The sequence below is a fragment of the Nerophis ophidion genome, linkage group LG03 (assembly GCF_033978795.1).
Source record: "Nerophis ophidion isolate RoL-2023_Sa linkage group LG03, RoL_Noph_v1.0, whole genome shotgun sequence".
Lineage (NCBI taxonomy): Eukaryota > Metazoa > Chordata > Actinopteri > Syngnathiformes > Syngnathidae > Nerophis > Nerophis ophidion.
In genome coordinates, this window is record NC_084613.1 from 57,210,632 (window position 1) to 57,233,588 (window position 22,957).

Genomic DNA, 22,957 nt, shown 5'->3' on the forward strand with positions numbered 1-22,957 from the left:
ACACATTAAGTGCATATATTTAATTTCTTCTCTTAGCACATGCAATTTCAAACACGATTGATGTCGATTAAAATGAATATTTAATTGTAATTAACCCCCAGGCAATTTTTCAACGGAGCAACATTAATCATTACTGGGATTAAATTACGTGCGGTCAAATTGCAGATTTACAGTGAATGTTGGCAGCAAGATCACATTTGACACACGCATGCTCCTAAAACTGGTGGATGAATGCCAGCAACAAAATGTGAGCACACACAAATAAGGGATGGCTCCTATCATAACTCTTTAAATCAATTAAATGTGTGCGTAATTGAGTTGAAAATCATGCAAATGACAAAATCTCTTGTCATGGAGGTGGTCGAGAGAGGCGCATTTTACCTGAGGCTGAGCACGAAGTGTTGCAGGTGGACTGCAGTGTCCAGCCGGCTACTTCACTGCAGGGAGGCAACGTGCAAGACGACTTTTACGCACAGTGCAGAGCAGCCCGCATCTTACTGTGCAATAACACCTGTCGTGTGTCATGTATTTTTTTTCACGTTCAACACGTTGTACTTTTTAACATACGATTGAAGATAAATGCCAAATATATTAGGTCATTGGTCATTTCATTAAGTACACCAACACACTAATATTAATTGTTCATATAGTGTGTATGAGTTTATTCAATTAAATGAGAGGCGCTATGCTAACAGCTACTCAATTTGATGCAGTTCAGTTCAACAATAATGCACCTTTTTCTGATAATACAAAAGACAGGGTGACTGTGATACTCTAAGGTAATATACTGGAGACCTTTACCAACTTTACATACTAGAATTTGGAATCTGAACAGGAAAATGGTGACATGTTCATGTAAGGACTACGCCTGCTGCATTTAGGATTGAACACATAGTTTGTTGCCTGCAGATGGCGGACAAGGAGCATCTTGAGAGGCAACTCCATACGTTGTGGCATTCATGTAAGGAATGTAAAACCATCCATCCATCCATTTTTTACCGCTTATTCCCTTTTGGGGTCGCGGAGGGCGCTGGCGCCCATCTCAGCTACAATCGGGGGGAAGGCGGGGTACACCCTGGACAAGTCGCCACCTCATCGCAGGGCCAACACAGATGAGACAGACAACATTCACACTCACATTCACACACTAGGGCCTAAATATGACCCTTTACTTTCCTTTTGAAAAACCTACAAAAAGTAATTCACAATCAAGTAATTCACACAAACATTAAATTGTCTTAACATACAATACCTATTGAAAAATAATGTACAGTTTATGTAAATATGATAAAATAAAACACAATGTAACTTGCAATACGGCAAAAAATATCGCTCTTACTGCAAATTGTTTATCAAAATGCACCATTTAATTAATCCTGAACATCAGGTCCTGAAAGGATTGATTGAATATGACTGAAATGTACAACCAAGTGTTGAAAGAACAGAGCAACTGTACTGTTAAGGGAAAAAGTAAATCCTTTGTTGTCCTTTTCGGAAGAAGAAGTAAGTTTTCTTCTGTATTTGTAGCTACATTAGTTAATGAGCTCATGAATAAGGAGAAAAAACAACCAGCCGTACTGGACATGACAGTAACTTCTTACATTAAAAAAATGTTTAAAGTAAAGGACTGGTTATTGGAAGTTCAATCTGCTTATAGATTCCCTTTTGAGCAGAAAAAATGCTCTATGCCCTTTTTTGTGAGTGCTTAATGTGAATTGGTTGTTTATGTGATATAATGCATGTTTTACAAAAATATAATGAATTATATACAGAAAAATAAAGAGAATTTATAAGAAATTATATTCAGCCTACACGGCTGTGACAAAGCGGGCAGTAGTTATATTTGCTGATCTCCTGGCTTTGAGCACAGTGCTTGCACTCGCTGCACATCCAAAAGTGGTAGTCCTGGATGGGCAGACCTGTCACGATGCAGGTGGGTAACTTTTCTGCCACCCTAAAAGAGAAAAAGAAGGAAGTGAGTGACAATTTAATATAAATCTGAGAGTCCATTTAAGAGATTAAACATGCCTTTCTTCAAAATTGTGTGATGTATTTCAGACAAATCTACCTTGGCAATGTAAGTGTGTTTGCATTATCAAAGCATTTCCTCCATAGACATTTAATCTTACTAACTCTCTTTGCTTTCTCACCCCTCAGTTGCAGCGTCTCGCTCCAGTTTGCGGCTGTTTTTTGGTGCGTGTTTGGTAAAGATTTCCAAGGCCAGATCTTCATAGAGAAGCCGCTGCTCCTGGTCCAGACTCTCCAGAGACTCCAGCTTGATGAAGGCCTGCGAGCACGTGCCGAACGCCCTGCTGGCTGCTGAGCAGATGGCCAGAAGAGAGTAGATCTCCACTGCGGGGATGATGTCATCATACTCGCGGAGGTGCAGGGCTTCAAACACATCAGAAAATATGACTGTCACCGTAGTTATATAGGATCAGCACCTCAGGTTAACTTCGTAAACATGCTTGTCTCATGTCTGTCAAAAATGGATTTATAAATCTCTTTGTCAAGTCTTAGTGATAGGTGATTTTCAGGGTATCAGATCAAGACTACTGATTAGACTAATCATGCAAGAAAAACTATTATTAAACATTTAATACTGTGTTTCCTCGGTAAAGTATCAGGCGTTTAGGTATTTTTGTACAAAGGAATTTTATGATAATACTGAATAATTTCAGTTTAGCTGTCTTATTCACAGAATTGTAAGTATTTATTAGTAAATGCAACGTGATACTATATTGTATCTACATGTTATTATACTTGAATATTGTTATACAAAATGGAGCTGCCCAGCTGCACTTGGGTGCAAACAATATGTGATTTTGGCATACCACTAGTTAGAGACCTTATGAGAATCACTGCCTTATTACGTCACTTGGGAAATGTACAAACAAATACGTTTACCTGAGGGGATAATGACTCAGAATTTTAAAAAAAAGCAGGTGACACAATTAGATATGTCTAAAGCAATACATAAACAAGAAGTTGAAGGCAATTTCTAAAGAAATACACAAAAAGACAACCAAGGAAACATAACATATCTTAAAGGGTTATGTTGTTGTACAAACTACATTTGATGAAATGAGGTGTGGGTTTATTGTTGTGATTATAGGTGAATGAAGTTAAATATGTATGCTGTTGTATTAAAATACTAGTCAGGTGATAATGTATGGATTAAAATATTCTGAGTGATGGGGCAAGACAATATAACCGTTTGCTTCTTCCTCCTTTTTGGACAAACAACATCCATCCATCCATCCATCCATCCATCTTCTACAACTTATTCCCTTTGTGGTCGCAGGGGGCGCTGGTGCCTATCAGCTACAACCGGGGGAAGCAGGGTACACCCTGGACAAGTCGCCACCTCATCACAGGGCCAACACAGATAGACAGACAACATTCACACTCACATTCACACACTAGGGCCAATTTAGTGTTGCCAATCAACCTATCCCCAGGTGCATGTCTTTGGAAGTGGGAGGAAGCCGGAGTATCCCGAGGGAACCCACACAGAAAGATCCCGAGCCCGGGATTGAACCCAGGACTACTCAGGACCTTCGTGTTGTGAGGCAGACACACTAACCCCTTTACCACCCTGCTGCCCGACAACATGTCTCTTTTTAATTGTAAATGAAAATATTGTATTGAAGATGCTTTTTTTTGTTCAAAATGTGTAAATTTGAAATAAATTGTTGAACTAAACTGATGTCTCGTTTTTTAATTTAAGTCCACTTTTGATCAGCTGGGAGTGTTTCAGGAAGAGAACACAATTCTCCTGTGATCAGATTCAAATCCTATTCTGTCTGGTGTTGGCGGTCTACCTGTGTGCATGGCGTTCTCTGCGTAACCTTCATAAAGCTGCTTCTGAGCGAGCAGGAAGAAGTGATACGCCTCCGCTCCTCGCCACGCGTTGTCAAGAACACGATTGTCAGAGGACGTTGCGTCTTCCTCCAGCAGTCCAGCAAGTGCAAACGTTGCCTAATAACATCAAAAGTTTAAATGAAAGAAGGAACACATTTGTTTTACCATTTTATAAATAATGTTTCTAAAAAAACATAAATAAAACATATCACAAATTGCCTACCTCAGATTTCTTCCCTTTTGTTTTACTCTGCTGTGACGTCTTCTTCTGCTCATGGTGATTTTCTACAAGTCGAGCAGCCAGCACGTAAAGCTTCTTCACCCTCTGCGGCCGAGTCCTTTTTCTGGCTTCCTCGTCTGCTATCTGGAAACAGTGGCCATTAATCTCACATTCTACTCCTCACACAAACACATTTAACTACTGTCTAGGCCTACATACTGTCCAGGCTTTTTCTTTATTCATGACTAATACCCCAGTTAATGAAACATATTCGGAATGTATGAGCATTTTCTTTGTCTTAGGCGGGGAGACTTTATCACCACTTCAAAATGCTACCAAAAATAAATAAATAAATATGAGCCCCTTACTAATACATTTGGACCCCCACAATTGGGGCAGTGCTACCGTGGAACAGGGGTTAGTGCATGTGCCTCACAATACAAAGGTCCTGGGTTCGGTCCCTGGGCTATGGACTTTGCATGTTCTCTCTGTGACGGCGTGGGTTCCCTCCGGGTACTTCGGCTTCCTCCCACCTCCAAAAACATGCACCTGGGAATAGGTTGATTGGCAACAAACACTATATTGGCCCTAGTTTGTGAATGTTGTCAATCTTTGGCCCGTGATGAGGTGGAGACTTGTCCGGGGTGTACACTGACTTCCACCCAAATTTAGCTGAGATGGGCACCAGCATCCCTCACGATCCCAAAAAGGACAAGCGGTAGAAAATGGATAGATGGATTATAGAGTCTTGTGTCATTACAACTATGCACACAAGATGGCCTCGTAACTTTGCTTTTTAAAAGCACCTGAGGCCTCGTTTATAAAGATTGCTGCTGGACAAAAAATGTGTCAGCAGCGGTGAAATGTGCATACACTGCAAATAATTATTTGAGTAAAAGACTGCACTTAAAGGGGAATTGCACTTCTTTGGAATGTTGCTTATCCTTCACAATCATTATGAAAGACATGAGGAAGGAATTTTTCAAAATGCATTTTAACTGGTAAATAATGCGGCAGGCATGAACAGAACAGGCTGCCTGGTATTGGTATTAAAGCACAATTTGAAGCAACAGCCAGTTTCCTAATGTAATTAATCGGAGCTATCAACTGCACACACATTGCTCGCCATCAAATGACGAATTTGTCAAAGGGAAACATTTTCATTCGATCAACGTACAGATCATAGGGGATGCGCAAACGTCATGAAGCAACATCGTAGTAATGGGACCTGGTTTCACGCATTACATTCTAAGTAACAGCATGGTTGGGAACAGACTACAAACTGGCATTGTGCACAATATATGGCTTCTTGCTGATTACATTTATTTATGTAATTGTCCAAATGTTAATCCCTGCAATGCACATTGCGCATATGTGTCCCACAAATGTTATATCCCGTCCCAACTCGTAGTTAAAGTTAGTCACTGTTTTTTTTTTATCTGAACTCTATTTTAAGATCTTTCAAACCAACCCCTGATAAAGTCTGTGGGAAAAGTGTACCTAATGTTAAAAACCTGTGCATAAAGTATGAAATACTAAGCCACACCTTTACCCCGGCACATCACTGTTGCACTAAATTCCAACAATATTGGAATAGAGTACATTTTTACACTCCAGCAAGAAGCAGAAACTTTCGTTTTTGCTGTCTTGCTCATTATATTTGTGTTTCTGACTGTGGAATGGGAAATCTCAGGTATATGGCTAATTTAAACATGATTTGTGTATTTATAAAGGGGCGTGGACAGGGAGTGGCTGCCAACATTTGCACTCAATTCCACGTTGATTGAAATCCACAAAATAAATGTGTTTGGGTTAATGCGTGCACACACTTTACTACTTCTAAATTTGTTTGTGCGTACGTTTTCTGTATGTGATCTGATACCGTTTTTAGTAGTAAATCACCGCAAGTCTTAATACATGAGGCCCATGTTCTGCCCAAGAAGAAGACGTAGCAGGATGGATCCGTGTTGCCAATTTAGTGACTATTCAGAGAGTCTTTACATTATGTGGTCTCATTGGACACTTTTGGAGATTAAAATGAAAGCACATATTTCTTAACAACCACCTAAAAAGTTCATTTGTTTTGCGTTTTATGCAACATGGCAAATACACAAATTGGATGATGACAACCACGCCAACTCCTGTAAATGACAGTTATGTGGGAGACACTGATTTGTGACTACAAACAATCTCAGCACCTGTGGACAATAAGGCACACAAACTTAATATACTACAAAACAAATACAAAAGCATGTGTACATTTTTGGGACAAGGATATTTGTGGGTTTTTTAAATTAAAATAATATTACCATTGAGCCATTCAGTATTTAATTACACATTTATTTCAGATCACATTGGTGCAGTGTCATAGCTGCTTACCAGAATAATTGTACTAAAATCATACAGTGAGCTCTGTCTCAACATTAGACACCAGTTTAACACCAATGGGACAATTTTAATATTTATACAAAAAACGGCTCCAGCACAAACGGTAGAAAATATTTTGCGATGGATGGATGTAATAACATATATGTAATAAAACCTATACATGCAAATTATTTTATAAAAACATAAAAATGGGTAGTGGTGAAAATAACTAATAATATGAGTACCGTAATTTAGTATACCTTAAATATGAGTTTTGCAGCATCAAGAAAATGGTGAGCCTTTTGATACAATTCCACCGCCTCCAAAATGTTGTTCTTCTCAAGGAGATGTGATGCATACTTGGAAAGAAGAGGTTTTATCTCCTTCATGTTGTGTGTCCTGGCAAGTTCCACGGCTTTGTTCCACTGAGGTGAAAGAAATAGACAAAATATATACAATTTAGGTAAGAGAACTCCATTATCTGTGGTGCATGATACTGGAATGAAGATGGGGAGAACACATTTTATTTTTGTTTTATAGTAGAAATCCAAGTTATTTAATCTGAACACACATCTTTGAGTTAGTGACACGTCTTCTTTACATTTTCCTTGTGACGGCTAAGTACAAGAGCCGTACTCACACGGCCAAGCTAAATATAACTCATGTGGTGGACACAGGTGGGAGGACCGCAGGGTGCCACAGTGGCTACTGAGATGTCAAAAAACTCTCACCTGGTTCAGATGGACACACGTGTCAACAGCCGCTTTGGGCTGGTTGCATTTAAGGTAGGCATTCACAGCCTGTTCGCACATGCCCACAGTAGTAAACATCTGGCCAATCTCCTATAGCACAGTAGTGGGAAACGTCAGGAGGTAGGTACTGCAATTCCTGATACTCCACTTGCTACCAGACATTTGGAGACTTGGGTTAGGGTTAGAAGTTAGTACTCGACATTTAGCTTACTGGCAAAAGTGTGTGGTTTTCTGGGAGTGAGTTGGTCAGCTTCTCAAGGTTGTCATAGTCCTCCAACATATAATAACATTCTGCCAGCTTCTCTTGGTGGCGGCCCTGATGGTAGTATTGCACCGCATTGACCCTGCAAAGAAAAAAATGCCTTTGACAGATTGAAAAGGTAATTATTATCTTCTTGCTGTAAAAGCTACAAGATAAAACAGTCATCACTCATGTATCGCTGTTAATTGGTTCCAGGGGGTCAAACATTTTGTTTGTATGCTAAAAAACAAATCTCCAATGTGGTAAATATTACGGATTTTTAAGAAAGAACTGTATCAAAAATGTTGCCTTTACAAAAAGAACAACACTCAGTTTTGACCAGGACTCAAGAACATTTTGATGATCTTAGCTTGATTATCTTGCTAGATCAGTGTTTTTCAACCACTGTGCCGCGGCACACTAGTGTGCCGTGAGATACAGTCTGGTGTGCCGTGGGAGATTATGTTATTTCACCTAATTGGGTTAAAAATATTTTTAGCAAACCAGCAATTGCAATCCGCAAATGTGCCGTTGTTGAGTGTCTGCACTGTCAAGAGCTCGGCAGCGTAACCATGTAATACTCTTCCATATCAGTCGGTGGCAGCAGGTAGATAATTGCTTTGTAGATGTCAACATGGTTTGTCATGATCACAATATGCAGAAGACAGCGGGAGACAGTGTGAAGGAAAGGTATATAACGCTTGAACCAAAAATAAACAAAAGGCGAGTGCCGCTAACAAAAGCCATTGAAGCTTCGGGATGTCTATCCAAAATGAAACTAAAACTAAACTGGCTGCAAAGTAAACAAAAAGAGAATGCTGGACGACAGCAAAGACTTACAGCATGTGGAGCAGACAGTGTCCACAAAGAGCATCCGTACATGACATGACAATCAACAATGTCCCCACAAAGAAGGATAGTAACAACTTGCATAGTCTTGATTGCGAAAACAAAGCAGGTGTGGGGAATAGCGCTCAAGGAAGACATTGAACTGCTACAGGAAAATACCAACAAAACAGGTAAAGCCACCAAAAATAGGAGCGCAAGACAAGAACTAAAACATTACACACAGGAAAACAGCAAAAACTTCAAAATAAGTTACGGTGTGATGTGACAGGTCGTGACAGCACACTTACTTTGAGACAAGAGCTAAAGTGTTGCATGGTTATTTATGATTTGAATTCATATCAAACAATTGTGAGAACTACTTTTTATTGTCAATATCGGCTGCTGAATTTTATTTTTTTATATTTTCTGCCGGTGGTGTGCCTCGGGATTTTTTCAATGAAAAAAATGTGCCTTGGCTCAGAAAAGGTTGAAAAACACTGTGCTAGATTAAATGCGCTAAATATTAGGAAATGCAACATTTAAGCTAAAAAAAACTTGCCCTTTTAAGCCTGCAACATAACTATATAGGAAAACTGTATGTATTATTCAACACCCTGTAAGAATGTATATGCAATCAACCATTAATCCATTAAAATTGCCAATACCACTTCTGTCTGTCAGCAAAGTAGTCTCCTATTGCATTGTAGGCCTGCTCCAGTAAAGCATCATCACAGTCCCCAGAGCCAGTTTTAAGTAGCTGGAGCACCCGGAACCAGTCTCCAAGCTTCATTCGAAGACTAATGGCGAGGTCCCTAAAAAACATATGACGATTTCATTAAAATAACAAAAGCAAAATCTTGTTCAAAACAAAGTAGTTCAATATACCTGCGGTCCATGTCCAAGTACATCCGCTCGGCTTCTTCAAACATGCTAAAGTAGGCTGCCACCTCTGCCTGCTTCATGGGCTCGCTCTGCAAGTTTCCCAGACGCTTGACAAACTCTATGCCCTGGTTGTCTTTGCAGCGGACAAATGCCTGCTCAGCGGTCCTTAAATCCAGTTTTTGGAGAGCTGCCTCAGCGAGCAGTCGCCTGATGTGTTGAGAATAAACGGAGGAGTAAAACTGATATTAGCAGGGCTGAATACTGTAGTATGTTGGGAACACAACATAAAACCATGTACGTGCATTTACCAAAGTCTCGGATGGGGATTGTCCTCAATGAACTGTGAAGCGTCTGGGATTCCCACTTTTTCAATGAGAGCACGGCTATCTCTCAAGGAACGGATTTCAAAGTTGATCATGTTGTCTTTATTAGGCCTCTCTGGGTCCTGTAAAAAATGCCGTTCACAGAGCAGCACACAGTCTACATCATTAGCTCTAACCACACATATCACGGTCCAGCTTAAAAGGGGAGACATGTCAACATGGATAATTTAATAATTGTAAACCTTTCTGCTTTTTGAAATTCAAGCAGCAAAACAATACCTTCATGATTTCATCAAGCAGGACAGATCTGATTTCAAGGTCTTCAAAGTTGCATATATATCCTGATGTTTGTATGGGTTCCTATTTCCAAGACAACATTGAGCAAAGGAATTATGCTTTCACATAAACTCTCAACTACTCACAGATGAACGTGATTTTACTGCTGATGTACATTATATTAGATTTTCTACATCTGCTTTGAGATTGCAGACTTTGGTGACAGAAGCGGTAGTAAATTGATGCAGCCGACACAAAAGAAGTAAATCACTCACTTCGGGGTCTAGATTCCTGAAGACATACATCCTTGTTTTCTCCATCATGCAGAACAGATCAGGGTTGTCCTTTGCCCATTTCATGTCCCAAACATCCTTACGTTCAAGCTTTGATGAATCCCCTATAAAAGCCTGACTGCCCACGGTGTCACCTGAGGATGAATGAACTTCTATGTCCAACAAAGTCAGCACACCTGAGATGTCAATAATGGCCAGACGACTGAAAGAAATATTAAATGAAACATCCAAAAATAAATTTTGACCAAATAGGTTACAGCACTGTGGCACAGTCAATACGCAAAATAGCAACAATCCGAGCTTGCCTGGAGTTACAGTTCAAAGAGAGATGGTGGGCTCTGTTCATTGTGTATCTCTGTATGAGAACAACATTTGGCAGGCTGTATCTGTGGAGGCTACCCGATTCCCGGCCCTGAAAACACACACGAGCTACAATGTACTTATCTTCTTTAATTGCATGACTAAAAATTTCAAATTGATGTAAAAGCAAAGATGTACATACCACAACTAATGTTTTATCCGTGGCTGTAATACAACAGATAGGATCTCTTGTTGCCTTAAAAATAAAAGATAAGCAGACAACTTAAATTATTTTGATATGTTGTCTATACATAAACCTATGCAACTAATAAGTTAATCAAAAAAACATCTGTATTCAGTGTGCAAGTATTGTAAAAAGGGAGCATTAGCCCAAAGAACAAGAATTGTTGGTGAACGAGCCACAATTTCACTTACTGTGAAGGCATTTGTGAAGTCTGTTCCATTCTCATTGACTCCAGTTGGACTGCTGTCAATGTGATACACCCTAAAAAGACACAAAGTGAGAGTACATTAGAACAAATCAGACGGTTGAACTGGGGTGACTTTTTGTGCAGGTGCTATCTTAGCACTGGCAGAATAGGTGCCAGTCTGGAGCCTCAGTGGCAGTAAATGCAGATGAATGAATTTCATTCAAATTTCAGACACTGACTTTTGGTCTGTGGTTATATTGCCTGACTGTAACTTTCCATGACCAGCTTGATGTGTACTGTTAGTCTTGGCACAAGCACATTGGAGAAACTTGTTGTCATCCTGTTAAGATTCATTTCCACTATGCCCCCCCCAACAAAAAAAAAATACAAAAATAACTCACCTTTCTCTTCCCTCCTTCTTTGTTTTGGTTACTTGGTTAATCTCCAGTGCAGTTAATTTATTTGCCACTCTGTACTGCCACAAGTAGAACGCTTCTTTGGATGCAGTGATCACATGTGTTCTGGTCATGGTGACAAACAGAGGACCTAAACAATGACATAAATGGAAGATTTAATTTGGTAGGTTAGATACAGTAAATGTTCCACCTAAATAAAGCTGTGTATCTGAGCACAAAATACGGTGAAAAAAATATACCAAAACAATAAAAAGGCAAAAAAGGTGATGCCTTTATGACTTTTGACCCAATTCTCCTGGTATTTAAAAGCTGCAATACTTGGAGCATATTTTAGATGACAGTTCTGCAAAAATGTAGACTGAAATATCTTGGCTCTGCCTCCTCAGTAAACACTTGGCTCTACCACACTGAAACTGAATGCTGAATATTTGTGATATATGAAGACACCCACAGCTCGCTGTCTATAGGCTACAGAATGCTGTGAGTCAGTGGGAGTTGTTACTGCGGGCGGCAGGAGACAGAGCGTCGACCACCATTTCTCTATCCACAAGGTGTGAGTTCAAACATTGGCTTGAAGTCATTCATCAACATCTTGGTCCATTCCGTTTGTTGGATCAAAAACTAACTGATAAATAACCAATTAAAACAGTTAGTTGTAACTCACTTATGTCGATGTACTTTGAGTCCAGTGGAGTACCAATTGAGTTGCACAGAATGAGGACATACTGAAAAACATGCATGAATTGATATTCATTATTTTTTTGATCATTCTTTATTTGAACATGTATTCATTACTTAAGTATGTGTGGTTGTATTTAGCATGCCGTTACCTTTGCATGACTCCCAGACTCTAACTCAGCATTTCCCTGCAAGGAATGAGAAAAAGCAACTAAAGAATATACCATGTATGTACTGTACTTCTTTCAAAAATATACAACAGTAGTACTACAACAACAAGACTAACATAGACTTGTAAATGTGGTCATACCTGAGGCTGGGTGTCATCAGCCTTACTAGCCAAAGTACAGAAGTCCCCTGAAGTCGTAATTGACATTAAGCTCTTCACATACTTGACAAACTTTTCGTTGTTTTTGGTATCCCAGAAGATCACACAGTAATCCTGGCGCTCTGGCTTAGTGAAAGCGTACACCACTGTACTGCAACAGTATCCCCACTGGTAAGAAGCACAAAAGAGTTTGGAGTTTCTGAATCATCACTGGAAGGATGCGTAACTTGCCTTAATCTTTCCTCCTGGCTATTAGTCTGTTTTTAAACTGACTACCTTCGCCATTTACCTTGTAATCTGGTATGATTTTGGCAAAATAAATGTAGGAGTCGACAGCCAAGCTGATACGCAAACCTCCACCTTCCCAGGCAAGTCCTGTCATCTGCTTCCCAGGAACTTTCAAGGTTCTCAAGTGCTGTGTAAAAATGGTCGAATAGGATTGAATTGATACTGCAATTCTATTTTTCCACTGAGGTATTAAAACACATATCACAGGTAGAAAATGCTCTCCATTTGTGGACAATTTACATCAATTGATTCTACAAACCCCGTTTCCATATGAGTTGGGAAATTGAGTTAGATGTAAATATAAACGGAAAACAATGATTTGCAAATCATTTTCAACAAATATTCAGTTGAATATGCTACAAAGACAACATATTTGATGTTAAAACTGATAAACATTTTTTTTGGGGGAAAAATAATCATTAACTTTAGAATTTGATGCCGGCAACACGTGACAAAGAAGTTGGGAAAGGTGGCAATCAATACTGATAAAGTTGAGGAATGCTCATCAAACACTTATTTGGAACATCCCACGGGTGTGCAGGCTAATTGGGAACAGGTGGGTGCCATGATTGGGTATTAAAGCAGCTTCTATGAAATGCTAAGTAATTAACAAACAAGGAAGGGGCGAGGGTCACCAATTTCTAAGCAAATTGTCAAATTTGGAATTTAGGGATTTGACCATCTACGATCTGTAAAATCATAAAAAGGTTCAGAGAATCTGGAGAAATCATTGCACGTAAGCGATGATATTACAGACCTTTGATCCCTCAGGTGGTACTGCATCAAAAACCGACATCAGTATGTAAAAGATATCACCACATGAGCTCAGGAACACTTCATAAAACCACTGTCAGTAACTACAGTTGGTCGCTACATCTGTAAGTGCAAGTTAAAACTCTACTATGCAAAGCGAAAGCCATTTATCAACAACACACAGGAACACCTCCGGCTTTGCTGGGCCCGAGCACACCTAAGAAGGACTGATGCAAAGTGGAAAAGTGTTCTGTGGTCTGACGAGTCCACATTTTAAATTATATTTGGAAACTGTGGACGTGGTGTTCTCCGGAACAAAGAGGAAAATAAACATCCGGATTGTTATAGGCGCAAAGTTCAAAAGCCAGCATCTGTGATGGTATGGGGGTGTATTAATGCCCAAGGCATTAATACCTTACACATTTGTGAAGGCACCATTAATGCTGAAAGGTACATACATGTTTTGGAGCAACATATGTTGCCATCCAAGCAGCGTTGTAATGGACGCCCCTGCTTATTTCAGCAAAACAATGCCAAGCCAAGTGTTACAACAGTGTGGCTTTGTAGTAAAAGAGTGCGGGTACTTTCCTGGCCCGCCTGCAGTCCAGACATGTCTCCCACCAAAAATATGTGGCGCATTATGAAGCGTAAAATACAACAACAAGACCCCGGACTGTTGAACAACTTAAGCTGTACATCAAGCAATAATGGTAAAGAATTCCACTTTCAAAGCTTTAACAAATAATTTCCTCAGTACCCAAACGTTTATTGAGTGTTGTTCAAAGACTATGTGATGTAACACAGTGGTGAACATGCCCTTTCCCAAATACTTTGGCACGTGTTGCAGCCATGAAATTCTAAGTTAATTATTATATGCAAAAAAAAAAAAGTTTATGAGTTTGAACATCAAATATCTTGTCTTTGTAGTGCATTCAATTGAGTATGGGTTAAAATGGATTTGCAAATCATTGTATTCCGTTTATATTTACATCTAACACAATTTCCCAACTCATATGGAAACGGGGTTTGTAAATCCAACAGTTTGCCTCTCAAATAGTAAAGTCAGTTATGATTCACTTAATGAGATGAATGATATAAATAATAACATTTTCAATATTTTTTATAATTCTTCTTCCTTGTACTATTCAAACACTTGCAGTTTGAACAGTTTCTTAAACAAGATTATATTAGTACTATACATTGTTTGACTTATTTTCTTATTCCAGTCCATAATTGAATTCCACATACCAATATATTAAAGGTTATAACTGTTGTACCTGCATACAAATGTTTTAAGTTAGATTTGTGTGGGAGCTTGAAAGAGATCAGTATGAATATGTATACATTTTGGAGCAAAATTAGGCACTCCTCCTGACCTATGTACCAGTTTATGTGACAGTGAACAGGCCCAGTGAGCCAAAACAAAACGACAATAGAAAAGCTATCCTGTGTTGTATTGCATTGGCATTACATTAGTTCGTTGACCCAAACATATGCAATCGAAAACATCACCCTCACCTCTCCAAATGGTGTGTAGAACTGCACCACATTGATTTCTACATCTGAATTTGATGGTCTGAGGGAACCAGCCACCGCAATCACACTACCACAATGGTTCCACTGAATACTGACGACATTCATTGAGGTGTCAATGCATACTGGGTCTGCGGATGAAATGCAACATAGCTCAGTGCTTTCGGTAAACATGTCGGAAGTTTGAGGGTAAACGGGGGAATAAAAATTCTGCCTTACTTTCATCGGTCTCGTAACGCATAATTTGACATCTTCCATTTTGAAAACAAATAGCAAGACACGGGCAGTCAGGTTCTATGTAACCGCCTGTTCCTGCATACCAGTGAATACCAGCAATCCTGACAGCTCCAGTCAAATTAGTTAGGCAGCTGATGGTCAGTTTCATCTGTAACAGAATGCAGAATGCACATAACAAACAAATTGAGACAAAACACTTTTGGATATTGTAACTGTTTTTGAAGTGATCACCTGCACTGTTCAAGTGCCATGAAGTAAAGGCACAGAACCTGTTCAGTGGTACAACACCCTTTAAACTGCATATGTGTGTAAACGGTTTCTTTGTGTGGTGTTATGTATGCAACATTAAGCCTTTTCTGTAAATTCAATACAGTACCATAAACTGTATAGAATAGAATAGAAAGTACTTTATACATACCTGGGGGAAATTCAGCACCAAAGTTCGCTCACAATAGACAATAATAATAAATATAATATAATATAATATTATATATATATATATATACATATATATATATATATATATACATATATATATATATGAATATATATATATATACACATATATATATAATACATATAATATATGAATAATATAATTATATTATACATATATTCTACATTTAAGTGCAGTCAAGAAGGAACATATGCATTATACAGTCTGATGGCTGTCTGTATGAAGGACCTACTGTGTCGTTCCGTGTTGCATTTTGGGAGTCTGAGCCTTTCATTGAACGTCCTCATTCTCGCCGACGTATTATGTTTAGAATGAGGTAGAAAGGCTCAAATGTTCTAGCATTGTGCCGGGAAACAGACATTATATTGTATTATTAATATTTTATGATTAGTATCAAGACTAAGTTGAGTTATATTTATTATAGTTGACTATTTTTGTAATCTTATGATTGGAGCATCCATCAATCAGACTGCAGTGCAATATGTTCGTCTCTTCCTCTTGTGTCAACTTGTGAGCTGGAATCACAAGACCACGTGAAAAAACTGTCTCCACCACAAAGATGTGCAGCTGCACTGCATTCCATCTACTGGATGCAGTAAAAACATTTGAGAGTCAGTCTGTTGCCATAAAGACACTAAGAAAACCAAGGTGTAAAACATGTTTTACCTTGATTCATCTTTTTTAACCAAGTCTAGAATATACAAATACTCACTATGAAATTGCCATGATTATCAAAGATTTGCACTTCCCCATTGGCCATGCCAAAGAGCAGGATTTTGCTGTCTGGAGACCATGCCACATGAGCCAGCTGATTTCCCTTCAGCTCCTTTCCCCAAATCCGGTTACCTCAAAGAAAAAAAACAACCCTTTATCCAAACTTATATCCACTCACACAAGTGTGTGAACAGAGCAGTTCTTCTCAAGGAATAAGATTGGATTTTGTACTAAGCTAAATGGGAAAATGTTATAATCCTGACTAAGTATATTTCAGTTATTAAATTAATTACCATCGACAGATCCAACAATGACTGCACCATCTTCATACACAATGCATATCTTTTGGCCGTCAGCATTCCAACTCATGCTCCTCACAACAGACTTGTTCCTGTTGTTTATCATCTCCTCGTACCACGTACCTTCAAAAAAGGAGGACAACATTTACTGAAGCAACACTTAATACAAGATGGTAATCAGATAATAGTCAGAGGCTGCAAACACCTTTGTGGAGCATCCATACAATGATGAGTCCGTTCTGGTCGCTGCTTGTCAGTTTTTCATATTGTTCGTTCCATGTAACCACTTGTACTGCACCTGGAAGTGTAGCAATGTTTACATGGTGTCTTATTCTTGTTTGCTGGTGCTTGATTTTTCTTTAAAGGGAAATTGCATTTTTTGAGAATTTTGTCTATAATTCACAATCCTTATGAAAGACAATAGCACTTTTGTCTTTTTGTTTAATGCATCCTAACTTGTTAATACAAGTCCCCTTACAAAGGAGCCAATGTTAGCCATGACGTCATTAATAATAATAATAATGGATTAGATTTATATAGCGCGTTTCTATCAACACTCAAAGTGCTCACAGAGAAGTGAGAACCTACATTCACTCCAAATTTACACTACGGTGGTGGTAATCTCCATTTGTAGCCACAGCTGGGGTAGACTGATTGAAGCGTGACTGCCAATTTGCGCCTATGGCCCCTCCGACCACCACCTATCATTCATTCACTAGTGTGTGTGGCACTGGGGGAAAGAGTAAAGTGTCTTGCCCACGGACACAACGGCAGTGATTTTGATTGCAAAAAGCGGGGAGCGAACCTGAAACACTCAAGATTCTGGCACGGCTGCTGTAACCACTTCATCACGCCATCCCACAATGGTGCCATCAATGCTTCTATTGCATTTATTCCGACAATAAAACACAATAAATAACCACCCAAAAAGCGCCAACAATCCTCCATTAACATTTTGTGACCTAAATATTAACTAGGCAACTGAATCATGCTGCTGTATTTACATAATCAGCTGATGAGCCGCTTTCTTGGCTCTGAGCTTGTGAAAGTTTATTTTAGATGATCGATAATGCCTCTCACCCTGATAGTAAAATGATGTTGACATCGACTGAGAAGTTGGTAAACGCTGATAGCCAACTTAGACCTGGAAATGGCAAGAAATACATTGGTTTGCACCAACCCTTTTTCTTAACCCTTTGCAAGGATTAGGAGTTGTTCATTATCTAAACAGGAATATATATTCACATCCCAGGGAGAGCAGACATTGTTTACTAAGTGATATTTAAATATGTTTGTTTGCTCTCATGATGTCTGCATGAGTTGTACTGTGTTGTAGTAGAAGGAAAAAGTGAATGTTGTGATGCATCTATGAAATAAATTTGCTGCCGTGTGCTTAAAATGAGCAAAACACATAAATATAAATTGTTATTTTGAATGTTCCTATTACTACATAACAAATATACTTAGAGTGTGTGTAAGAAACATTGATGGAAGTGTTTTGGATGTTTTGAAGCGCTTAAGGCAGAATAGAGCAACTCCCATAGGCTCCTTTGTAAGCAGACTTTTTGCTGGCATTTAATTACTAATTAGAAAGCTTGTCTTACATAAGGATTGTGAATGAGAGTCAAAAAAAGCAGCTCCCATTTACAGTAAGTGAACAATACATGTCACTAACTGTTGTAGTAGGTAACTCACCACTGTGTCCCCCCAGTGTCTGGTTAATTGACAAATTACTGGGTACAGCACCTTTAAGTTTGGCTTCATCTGTTGAGAAAGCACAGTAAAAGACAGCCGACTCTTAGCAAAGTGAAATTTAAAACAAGTCTGTCTAAACAGTAGCTTTGAGGTAATACAGCTTGTGAGTAGGTGTAACAACAGCCTTTTTACTGTTTCTTTATTGTTCCTCCAGTTTGGAGTGGACATGGTGGTACCAGTTCAGTTCTACTTAAAGGGTCTGATACACAAGTACCAGGAAAGCGGCAAAATCCTTTTGGGTTCGAGTTTTAAAAGATTTCTTACAAACTGTGTGAACTATTGTTTTGGAAATGCTCAATCACAAGGATCTTACATAACAGTTTCAAATAATCCTAAACACTTTTTAGAAATCGATGTATTCCACGCAAATGAGAAGTAAACTGAACAAAGTAACTTTGCTGTCAGGCTTAAGAAAGAGGTATACAATACATTTACTTTGTATTTGATTAAGTGAAATAAGATTTTCATTTGAAGTACTTGTTTATATGTTTTCCTGTACTGGAGGGATTTTAGCCCTCTCCTCTTTACAGAAACTTTTCAATTGTCCAAGTTTCAGCTCCTGCTAAATATTTTAATGGGATTAAGGTCTAAAGATTGGACTCTTAATCGGTTTCTTCTTGAACTACTTCTTTGATGCCTTGACCACATGTTTTGAGTCATTGTCATGTTGGAATACCAACTAACCAATAACCCAGTTCAGGTCTGACTTCGGTCAGCATATTTTCATCAAAGACTCAGGATATTTTCATCCAAGACTCTACATGCTAACATAAAGGCTGTCACAGGACTCATTTGTGGCTGATATTCTGTCTTTCTCTCTTAAATAAACAATTCAAAAAGACTGTTCATGTAATTGGAAGCGGGTAAACTTACAAATGAACTATACTTATTGAGTTACAAGAGCAAGCAATGTCACGTCCTGTGACGACAGACTAAAAGAAATCTCTGTACTGCTTTGGACTCTTTTGGCACTTGTCCAGGACCCACATCTCAACCATAATTAAAAATCTGTTTGTTGACATCACGGTCTTGAATTTTATCAGGCAAGATAGGGAAAAGGATCGCATTGTATAGCAATGAATGAAAAATGTGATTGTGGCTGGGATCCACCTCATATGCACGTCGTTTGCCAGGGCAGCTGACAAGAGAAAACAATTGTATTGCTTAAATAGAGCAACAGGCGGACAACTTGATGCAATCAAAGTAGGGGGATGTGGAGGTCAGCAACATAGAGATACAGTCTGCATTCCAATGTCTAGCAGGAATAACAACACACTGGTGTTCTTCATAAAGTTGCCTTAAAAATAAAAAACAAGGTGGCATTGCCGGAGCAGCAAAGTAAGCTGAAAGGAATATTAAGCGAGACGTTACATTCATTGAACGGGAAAATAATACTATATTACTTAAATTATAGCCTGCTGAAATAACAAAATGTGCAAAAGGGGCAGAAAAACATTCTACAATAATACATCTATTTTATGTCACTAAATTACTTATATTTAATTAGTATCCCCACTTAATCTAAGTTATATATTTTTATCTATTATTAACAATTGATCGCAATTTTTATTTTTAACATTACTTTTTTTCCTCTAACTTAAAATATTAGTAGAGTGGAAAAACAAGTTGCCTCTATATTGAAGCTATTATCATATACAGTATATCTGATTTATGGCACTGAAAGACTTACAAAGTTTGCGAGTAAATAGATTTGATCAAAATAGTATCAATCCCACGGAGAGTCCCGAGTCATTTTAAGAGATAATGAGCTAGCTCATCACATTATTTGTGATGTAGAGGTAGGAACCATTGATCCCTTACCACCAACAACAATGCAAATCATGCAGACTTTTTGAGAGCCAATAACAATTATTTTGTGAAAAATTATGATATTTTTGATCCTGAATATAAGGAGGATGAGGTAAAAGTTTTAGAAGCTATGTTTAATAAATCCAGCTTTAGTGAAACACTAAGCATCATGTAGCAGTATTGCTAAACTAAACAAGAAATACAAACTACAAACATAATAAAACAATCTCTTAATGTACAATGTCCGTTCTTACTTTGATGACGACTTTAAATGAAGAATTAATCATGAAAAGTCTCCCTGCAGACACTGTCTTCAGTTGTGTGTGTTTGTCTCCATCACTGGGTATAAATTGAATGTCACAGATGAACAAATTCTGAATTTATGGCTAAATCCTCCTAATATTCAGATGAGAGGCATGATCTATAATCAAGAATAACTTTAAAAAGCCGAGATGCGATGATGCAGGAGCAGCAGGACATCATGGCCAGCTCACAGTAAAGCAGCAGAGGGCTACTTAGCTCATTCTACCGCAAAAAAATAGTTAGTCTGTGTTAGCGTTAATAATAGCAACATTGCTAATATTTGGTTAATATTCAATCAATCAATCAATCAATGTTTATTTATATAGCCCTAAATCACCAGTGTCTCAAAGGGCTGCACAAACCACAACGATATTTGTATAACGTATTGTTGGTGGGTTTTGGATGGTTATTTAGTGGGCTTTGTGGGCAGAATAGAGAGCACTCATTGACTCCATTGTTTGCAGACTTTTTATGTATTTATATATTTACGACTTAGAATTCATAAAACAAGAAAAACAGCATGTCTTATGTAGGGATTATGAATGATAGCTCTCTGTTTTTTGTTTTTTTTTGCATATTTCCAGTACGACTGATCTGATACTATGGTCAGATTGCAGAATTGTTCCACCAGTGATGTCAATCTACGTAAATTACAGAAGACATTGGGAGTGGAATATTCAAAATGGCTGACGGACTTGTGACCTTTTGTGGTGCTTAGACAGAAATTTCACATACTTTGCGTTTTGTAAATACAGTTGGATGTGGTTTAATGGATACAATTAAAACACATTTCAGCATATAAAGTCAACTTGTTTTTCCACTCTACTGGTACACTGCACAAGATATACAGTACACTGCCATTTTGTTAAATCATATAAACATAACCGCATGATGTTCCTTATTGTAACTTGTTTAAACATGTCTAAACAAATAAACCATGCCATAACATTAGGGGTGCGGGAATAAATCGATTCGAATTTGAATCGCGATTCTCACGTAGTGCGATTTAGAATCGATTCTCTTTTTTTTTTAAACTTCTTTTTTTTTTAATCAATCCAACAAAACAATACACAGCAACACCATAACAATGCAATCCAATTCCAAAACCAAACCTGACCCAGCAACACTCAGGACTGCAATAAACAGAGCAATTGAGAGAAGACAAAAACACGACACAGAACAAACCAAAAGTAGTAAAACAAAAATGAATAGTATCAACAACAGTATCAATATTAGTTATACTTTCAGCATAGCAGTGATTAAAAAATCCTTGATTGACACTATCATTAGAGATTTATAAAAACAAAATATAAAAACAGTGTCACAGTGGCTTACACTTGCATCGCATCTCATAAGCTTGACAACACAGTGTCCAATATTTTCACAAAGATAACATAAGTCATATTTTTGGTTTGTTTAATAGTTAAAACAAATTTACTTTATTGCAATCAGTCGATAAAACATTGTCCTTTACAATTATAAAAGCTTTTTACAAAAATCTACTACTCTGCTTGCATGTCAGCAGACTGGGGTGGATCCTGCTGAAATCCTACGTATTGAATGAATAGAGAATCCTTTTAAAACGGGAAAAAAAACGTTTTTGTATCGAGAATCGTGTTGAATTGATAAAAAATCAATTTTGAATCAAATCGTGACCCCAACAATCGATATTGAAACGAATCGTGGGACACCCAAAGATTCGCAGCCCTACATAACATACTATATACCCAGTCAAGCAGCATAGAGGGTCTAATTATGGTTGTGGTCTCCCCACTGTGAACGTACCTGTCTGAATTTCAAGTTTTAGCACTTTTAGAAGACCATCATCCCCTCCATAGGCAATAAGGCCTTGGTCTTTGTTCCAGGAGATACATTTTAAGGGAGTACTGTTGGGGCTGGCCATCTAAAAGACAGAGAAAACGCATTAGTTCCTGAAATAGTCAATGTAAGATGTAATTCAGTAAAGTACTCACCTTTTTGCTGAGGTAGATAAACATGGCGTCCTTAAGACATAAATGACATGAAATAAGAGGCAGAGTGGGGTAAACACACAGTAAACAGTATGTAACAAATTGTGAAAATGGTTAGCTTTGGGAGCACTGGCGCAAAGTAACCAGTCATTTCGTCATTTATTAGGAAACATGAATGTGGAGGCTGCAGAACATATAAGAGTACGTTTATAAAGAAGGATAGTCAAAAATTACTGATTCATTTATCTCACTTCGCGCAACCACATTTAATGCTTGTAACTGTTTAGCCAATATATAGCTAGCTTAGCTAAGCTCGCGCAAAGCAACAGGTTGCGAACAAAAACCGCGTTTTCCGTCGCAAAAACACAAATACAACCAGCTTTTCCGAATTTATTTATGACGTTATTGCTAACGTCTTAGGGGGGGAAACTCAACTGTTTCGAAGCGTTTCGTCCGAGATGTAGCATGGAGGATGTAGCTTCCCTGCTGTCGCCCGTGACAACTGTACACTGTGGGGTGTCGTCGGGAGTTGTAGTCCTAAAGAAGTTGCTAGTACTTGTAGTTTGAACTGTATCAGCCCATTAAACACACTTGTTTTAAATGCCTACTGAAACCCACTACAACCCACCACGCAGTCTGA

General features: G+C 38.4%; 1 protein-coding gene across 1 annotated transcript; it reads right to left on the reverse strand.

Annotated features, from left to right (window-relative positions):
* Positions 1 to 1,345: 1,345 nt before the first annotated feature.
* LOC133549844 (WD repeat-containing protein 35-like) lies at positions 1,346 to 22,879 on the reverse strand. Its single transcript, XM_061895680.1, has 29 exons — positions 22,753 to 22,879; positions 22,321 to 22,350; positions 22,133 to 22,250; positions 18,176 to 18,244; positions 16,686 to 16,778; positions 16,475 to 16,603; positions 16,180 to 16,313; positions 14,993 to 15,158; positions 14,759 to 14,904; positions 12,489 to 12,614; positions 12,182 to 12,367; positions 12,024 to 12,059; positions 11,858 to 11,918; positions 11,179 to 11,323; positions 10,782 to 10,851; positions 10,549 to 10,602; positions 10,352 to 10,458; positions 10,029 to 10,248; positions 9,757 to 9,837; positions 9,463 to 9,599; positions 9,158 to 9,361; positions 8,938 to 9,084; positions 7,415 to 7,547; positions 7,183 to 7,293; positions 6,712 to 6,876; positions 4,088 to 4,228; positions 3,825 to 3,981; positions 2,151 to 2,391; positions 1,346 to 1,954 (listed from the first exon to the last, which is right to left on the reverse strand). The coding sequence occupies exons 2-29, from the start codon at positions 22,342 to 22,344 to the stop codon at positions 1,804 to 1,806; spliced, it is 3,552 nt and encodes a 1,183-aa protein (XP_061751664.1). The 5' UTR covers positions 22,345 to 22,350; positions 22,753 to 22,879; the 3' UTR covers positions 1,346 to 1,803.
* Between the last annotated feature and the right edge of the window lie 78 nt (positions 22,880 to 22,957).

What these genes read in the sequence shown, in the direction of transcription:
- LOC133549844 (XM_061895680.1), bottom strand. Translation starts at nt 22,344, where the DNA reads ATGTTTATCTACCTCAGCAAAAAG. An exon ending in GCGTTACGAGACCGATGAAA is followed by an intron (nt 14,905 to 14,992) that starts GTAAGGCAGAAT and finishes TTTCATCCGCAG; the next exon opens with ACCCAGTATGCATTGACACC. An exon ending in AAAACCACACACTTTTGCCA is followed by an intron (nt 7,294 to 7,414) that starts GTAAGCTAAATG and finishes ACTGTGCTATAG; the next exon opens with GAGATTGGCCAGATGTTTAC.